The following is a 6,873-nucleotide window of genomic DNA, read 5'->3' as shown; positions in this document are numbered from 1 at the left end:
GTGACTGCCACATCACGTGACAGGTCTAAATAGAAAATCTTATCGTCCTCAATATGTAGTTAATAACCATAATTACATTTGTCCTATATTATTTTAAAAGTAATAAAAAGAATCACCATCCTAAAAAAGAATATTTTTTGTATCATAAAAAATCGCCGATATTTCCATTGCGCACCTTAACTGTACTGCGATTGCAATGTTTTTGTTCTACTTACTCCATTCTGCACTCCCTTTTCTGTCATATTTATTTCAGATTCGCTCATTTTACCGGTTATATAAGCCCTGATCCTTTGTTACACTTCATTGATTTTCTAGCCTGGCTGTCGACATGTACACATCTCCGATAGCAAAGTTTTGGAACATGCCATGAACTGACTAAAACATATAGACCTGTGCACATCTCCGATAAAGCACTTTTGGAACATGCCATCAATCTAACAATCCTACAAAAACTACGAATTTTATTGGAAACTGGAAAGGAGTATATAAATTTTGAATAATTTAGATGCAATGCATAAAAATCAAAACGGCAAGTGCATGTTTGAGATACATATATATTTGAACAATAAAGAAGAAAAGGCTACCACGTGCATTTTTTTTTTTCCAAATTACACTGTACTGTTGATCTTTCTTATTGCATGTTATACGGTATAAGCACATACTATGCAACTTATGCATTTAAGTTATACATGCATGCATGCCGAGAAAACGTGTCGAACGCTTTAAACTCATCTGCCGGAAATACTGCAATCGCTACAGGGATGTGCTCATGTCTTAAGAAGTACTTCCTTTTTTTTTCTTTTATGAAATATGCATCACAGAAGAAATAACTCCATTTGTAACTCAACAGTAAACACATTGTCACTTGCATTTGAACATACGTGGTCCCTGCCGATCAGGATTTTTGGTCAGGGAAAATATTGAAGGTAAAAATGCCTGATTAGACAATATAGTTAAGCAAATAAAACGTTTTAGAAATCTAACTAACTCTTGCCGGTACATGTATTAAATATTTTAATGAATGTGGCTTCATTACATCAAATTTATTACATAAAGACACATTCTTGTTACGGATCTTATATCTTTTAAAGAAAATTAAAGGGGGGATGAAGTATATAGAATATATTTTTTTTCATAAATTTTTAACAAACGTCGGAAAAAGATCGGATTTTCCTTGATCAAATATATTTAAATACATAAATTGAACTGGCTTCAACTATTTTAGATATAAAACTAATATATCTTAAATTTACACACACTAAACAGTTTGTTTCTGTAGACAGACTATTTTCAAATCAGGGCCTTTTCATAAATGACAAGCACGATTGATACAATTATCACAAGCACAGACATAATTATATGCATAGAAAATAATCTATAGTACATGTTCTTGTATACATTGAAATGAGTAAGTATTACACTATTAGTATATATGAAATTATCAAAGATGAAAGTTAACAGGGAGTGCCAGTATACCCAGTAAATAAAGTAAGTAATTACAACAAGAAAATATCAAATTGAATTTGTTTTTATTTTGCTGAATGGGCCATGGCCGCTTAAAATGAGGGAGCCGAGGCATCAATATATAGCCTTATATGGCATCCCTTAAAATGCAAATGGTGAACCCTGGGAACAGATGTTCACAGCATAATAATTGAGTTTCAGACAAAATAATCAGATATATATCAAGCAAGTCCATTGAGCCTACTGGTAAGCCTGAAAGCTGCCACGAGACTATGCGGTGGCATAGTCTGCGCCACCGGTAGCTTCGATAGAAAACCCCCCATCCCCAAACAAAACAAATAATGCATTCCCAATTAACAGCAGGTAATAGCTTCGATAGAAAACCCCCCATCCCCAAACAAAACAAATAATGCATTCCCAATTAACAGCAGGTAATATTAAACAAGAAAAAATTGCAGTTTGCAAGGCAATTTTTTAATGGTGAAAGCATCGCCTGCATTGCAAATTTCAACAAAACTGGGTATGTAAATGCAAATGAGTAGCACTCATAAATTCAATGCAGCCACCAATTTGTGGCAAACTATGATCCACAAACTAGTCATAGCGCAGCCAAGGCCCAAACTCCCCTAGTTTTGGTGACAATTTTTCAGAAGGATTTGTTAAAAATGTCTGCAAGCCTTGTTGAAGGCGATACAAAAACAAACGGTTGCCAAGCTCGGACAAGTGCACTCCATCGGGAGCAAACAATTCTGGACTAGTCAAGTGGATTTCGGGATAACGAATATACTCCCCCCCGGACCTAATTAATGTCGTAGCAATGAAACTATTCAGGCGTTTTCTAACCTTGTCCAAGGCTTTTTGGTTAATACCGCCACGCCAATGCTGGCGGGGGAGGATTTGAGACCACACTAAAATGGTATCTGGCAACAGCTTAGCCAAGCTGACCAAGGTTGTGTTAATATTTAATCTTAATTTGATTGACTTGTCACCCCTAGCATCAGGAATATTGTTGCATCCACAATGCAATACTAAAATCTGAGGAGGGTCTTCTAATTTTAATAAGAATTTAACCTTTGGCATAACTTCAGCCCATCTCATACCCCCCTTACCCTGCCAAAATATGGATGCATGATGCCTTTCTAGTTCAAGGTTGGCTCTAAAATCTGATTGCCTTGCCTGGCAAAAGGCCCTTTTAACAATGGAAGAACCCACAATCCAAATCCTAATATCTACAATACAAAATCGTGTTGAAAAACAAGAAAAAAGGAACAATACAAAAATTTCTGTACACAATATTTCACTCCTACACCTGAGCATACATAAAAGAAAAACTGTAGTCTTAGTCAGTAAAGTTTAAGCTACCTTAACTTGCTGAACTGCACATTTTGCATCATATGACATTTAAAAACTCATTTTCTAAAATAACGGTACATACATTGAGATTTCCAACGACCCTTGACCGCTATATCTTGCTGACTCGTACCACTAGCCCAAGTATGGGAAGCAGCACCAATACGGAAGGAATGGGTCTTGTAAGTTTTAGTATCTAAGCCTAGCATTTCTATAGCCTTTTTAAATACAGACTCTGCCTGATACCTGGTCACTGGACAGCCCGACAGATGAATGAAAAAAGCTCCATAAGCATGTGGTCTTAAAAGTAAATATTTGCGCAGAAACTGAATTGGGCAGATTGGACTAGAAGGAATTAATGTGATTGTGGCCCCATTCCCTTCTTGATCAGTTTTGGAGTGACTTAAGGACATTACAATAGTATTGTTGGTTGTTAATCTGACATCACTTGCTTAGATAGCATGACCGGGTTGGTCTTTAGAATCCTGAACGAGCTCCCCAATTCTAACGTAACCAAAAAATGCCGAGCAAAACAGTGCACTAAATAACACCGACTCATAGTCAGATCTACATACTTGGGGGAGGATAGACAAAATGCTTTGAAGTATGTTGATAGTGATAGGTTTGCGAATGTCCTTCCTAGCGCTAACGCGACCCCACCCAAGTAGAACCTTCTGTAACATAAACGATTTTGTTGTATCTAGTAAACCTTGGATTCTGCAAAAAAAAGATATTGCAGCCATATATGTTTTAACTGTGCTTGGAGAGAACTGCTTAAATGAAAGATAAGCTACAAAATGAATTAGGTGTTTAGAATTTGGTGGCCAACATTGAATACACTTGTACACTTCGCAGAAATAACTGAACTGCTGCAATGCTGCCTGATATAGCTTTTTTGTGTTTACTGATAGGGAAAAGTTTAACAATTCTTGGGCTCGATGTTGTAGATGAGTCTGAGAAATGATTCTGGGACTGTCGTAGGTAGATGGTCGGCTTCTGGAAAGACCTGTCTGAATCTGTGCCACTGAAGACGAGAAAGAGAATCAGCCTTAACATTTTTCACTCCCCTAATATGCTGCCCTTTAAATTGAATATTGTGCATGAGGCCCTTCAAGACCAAAATCCTTAAGAGATGCATAACTCTGGGTGATTTGGATGTTTTAGTATTTAAAATAGTGACAAGTGCAATATTGTCAGTATGTGAAATAACTCGCTTTTCCCCCAACTGATCTCCCCAAATAGACAATGCCATTGCTATGGGTACCAGTTCCAAAAAGGTAATGTCCTTTAATATGCTAGTCCCTTGCCAAGATTCTGGCCATTTTAAAAAAGCCCAATGAGTTCCAAAAATAGCCCCACACCCTAGTTTATCCGAACCGGCGCTATCTGTATACAACTCTAATTGAAAGTCACTGGCCCAGTCTACTTGTCTATATGGTGTTGTACCATTGAAAGTTTCTAGGAACATTAACCAAATTTGTATGTCTTGCTTCATTTCCTGAGTAACGCGTCTCTTGTGATAAGGCTTGCTAAGCCCAACAGTGGCATCATACAAGCGCCTGATGAATGCTCGACCCGCTGGAATTGCCCTAATGCAGAAATTTAGAAGGCCACTGAGGGACTGGATTTCCCTAAGTGTAACTTTTTTACGAGATAGGAAATAACTGAGCTGATCATAAAGCTGACCCAGCTTCTCTGAGGGGATACTAACAGTCTCTGTGACTGTATCAATTTCCAAGCCTAAAAATACCAATTTTGTTGTAGGACCTAAGGTTTTGTCGTGGGCTAATGGGACCCCCAGATCATTGCATAGATTGGTAAATGTTGAGACTAAATAATGACACTGCTTTGTCCCAGATGCACCTGCTAGTAAAAAATCATCCAAATAGTGGACTACATTATCAGATTGACTCTTTTGTTTTAAACACCATTCCAGAAAAGAAGCAAACTTTTCAAATTTAGCACAACTCACAGAACAGCCAAATGGCATACACCTGTCGATATAAATACTGCTGTTGATTTTGTACCCTAGCAACTCAAAATCAGAGGGATGAACTGGTAGCAAACGGAAAGCATTCTTAATGTCTAAACGAGCCATAAAAGTTCCTGGACCTAACTTTTCCAACATTCTCAAAGCTTCATCAAATGATGTGTATTTAACTGAACAATACTGAGGATCAATGAAGTCATTCACACTATCACCAAATGGGTGGGAAAAATGATGAATAAGACGAAATGTACCATCTTTTTTAGGTACCATACCTATGGGGGACAGTCTTAGGTTGAGAAATGGAGGGCAGAAAAATGGGCCAGCAACCCGACCTAAACTTATTTCTTTATTGACTAATTGTATGGCTTCTGTAGTAAGTGAACTCAAAGACTTAAGATTTTTACAGTTGTATGGCTGTCTAGGACCTTGGTAATTGAATTTAAAACCAAATTGAAACCCTTGCAATAGTTCATGTGCATTTTCTGTGTCAGGATAATTAGTCAAACAATCTGATAAAACTGAAGTCTTGATTGAACTGTAAGCAATACTACTGATGTCTAACTGGTGTTGAGAGGGGGGTTCTGAAACTGCTAGTAGCTGGCTTGACTGTTGATTGACCACGCCAGGTTGACTGAGAGTTCCCAGATCTAAAATTTAATGAATTTCTAGTAGTGGTTCTACACATTGTAAAGGGATGGGGTTGTGAACATAAAATGCACCAGTGCCTATATTGGCAGTTTTGCCTTGAACAATAACCCTTGTAGTTGAAATCATAACACTTTAAGGGTTGGCATGGCTGAAAAGCAGGCTGTCGATGAAGGGCATTGTTATACATGTAAAGGAGCCAAAGCTCCTGATCAACTGACGCAAATGACATTGAAGGGTTGCACTCTTTCTTCAATCTGAATTGAATGTCATAGTCCCGCCAACCCAGGCCATTAACCCGGCTTGCCCCGAGACGTATTGTGTGGATATATTTAAACAGAGCAGCGTTTTCCATGGGGCGAGCCAGCACATAAATGGCTGCATAGACAAGAAATGCATCTGTCCACATTTGGATGTCAGTAATGGGTTTTAATTTAGATTTTGATGATAAAGCCAAATTGCCATTTTGCAGTGAGAAATATCTAGTATCATCATGGGGGTCAGTTTCGAGCTTATTGTTGATTAATGAAGCTAAATTAACATATTCGCCATTGGCAATTTTGAGTTTAATACTGTTGGATACATTATGCCCCAAATCATTATCATAACCAGAAACTCTTATGTTCGCATTGGATGAAGGAATACCTTCTGTCCCCTGAGGTTGGGCTGGGTCTTCTCGCTCAAACAAAATTGTGGAAATGCGTTGAGCCAGATCCTGAAGTTGGTAGGGTGGCATAACGTTGGTAGGCATTATCGTGGGTGCAGTAGCCTGTACATCAGAAGGGCAATTGATAGGCTGGACTGTTCCGTCCGTGATGCTCGCCGACGGAGGAACTTCGGAAATTGTCTCCAGACGAGGCTCTCGTCTCCCTGCTCGTTTCCGTGGCTGAGCCTGGGTCTGACTCGCCGTCTTCCGCTTACGCATTTCGAATCTCGAAATATAACCAAAGAGAAAATCTGTTAACCATGGGTTGTCATCAAACTTTAATGTAATATGACTACTGAACTTTGAATGCACGTGTACATGAGTGCCTGTTAAAATCAACAAATATCTACGAAATTTGTTAGCATCGATGATTAAATTTGGATAAATATGCCATAAAAGAGCATTTAAAATTTTATTACAACAATTTCTTGACAAAAAGTAAAGGTATTAGCTAAAACAATCGAAAATTCACACCACTGTAAAATTCCGTCCTTACCTTTGAAAACGTCTGCTTCGACTGATGATGAATCTATGCACTTATGACGTGAGCAAAATGTGTTGAGGTGAAGACTAATTGACGCAGGACCAAAATAAACAATCCCAAAACACCGTATTTATATAAAAATTAATAGTTTTTTTCCCTTTGATAAATGGATTTAACCTTTAATGGTGAAATCCTATTAATATTGATAATTGAAATAGTTCTACCGTGTACCCA

The 6,873-nt window shown here is 38.0% G+C and overlaps 1 protein-coding gene across 1 annotated transcript; it reads right to left on the bottom strand.

Annotated features, from left to right (window-relative positions):
• Window positions 1-5,351: 5,351 nt before the first annotated feature.
• LOC133176853 (uncharacterized) lies at window positions 5,352-6,374 on the bottom strand. The gene has a single exon (XM_061311915.1). The coding sequence runs from the start codon at window positions 6,372-6,374 to the stop codon at window positions 5,352-5,354; it is 1,023 nt and encodes a 340-aa protein (XP_061167899.1).
• Window positions 6,375-6,873: the final 499 nt, after the last annotated feature.

Source organism: Saccostrea echinata, unplaced genomic scaffold, assembly GCF_033153115.1.
Source record: "Saccostrea echinata isolate AGI-Se365-2 ecotype Australia unplaced genomic scaffold, CSIRO_AGI_Sech_v1 ptg000083l, whole genome shotgun sequence".
NCBI lineage: Eukaryota > Metazoa > Mollusca > Bivalvia > Ostreida > Ostreidae > Saccostrea > Saccostrea echinata.
This window is presented reverse-complemented; position numbering and strand designations above follow the sequence as displayed.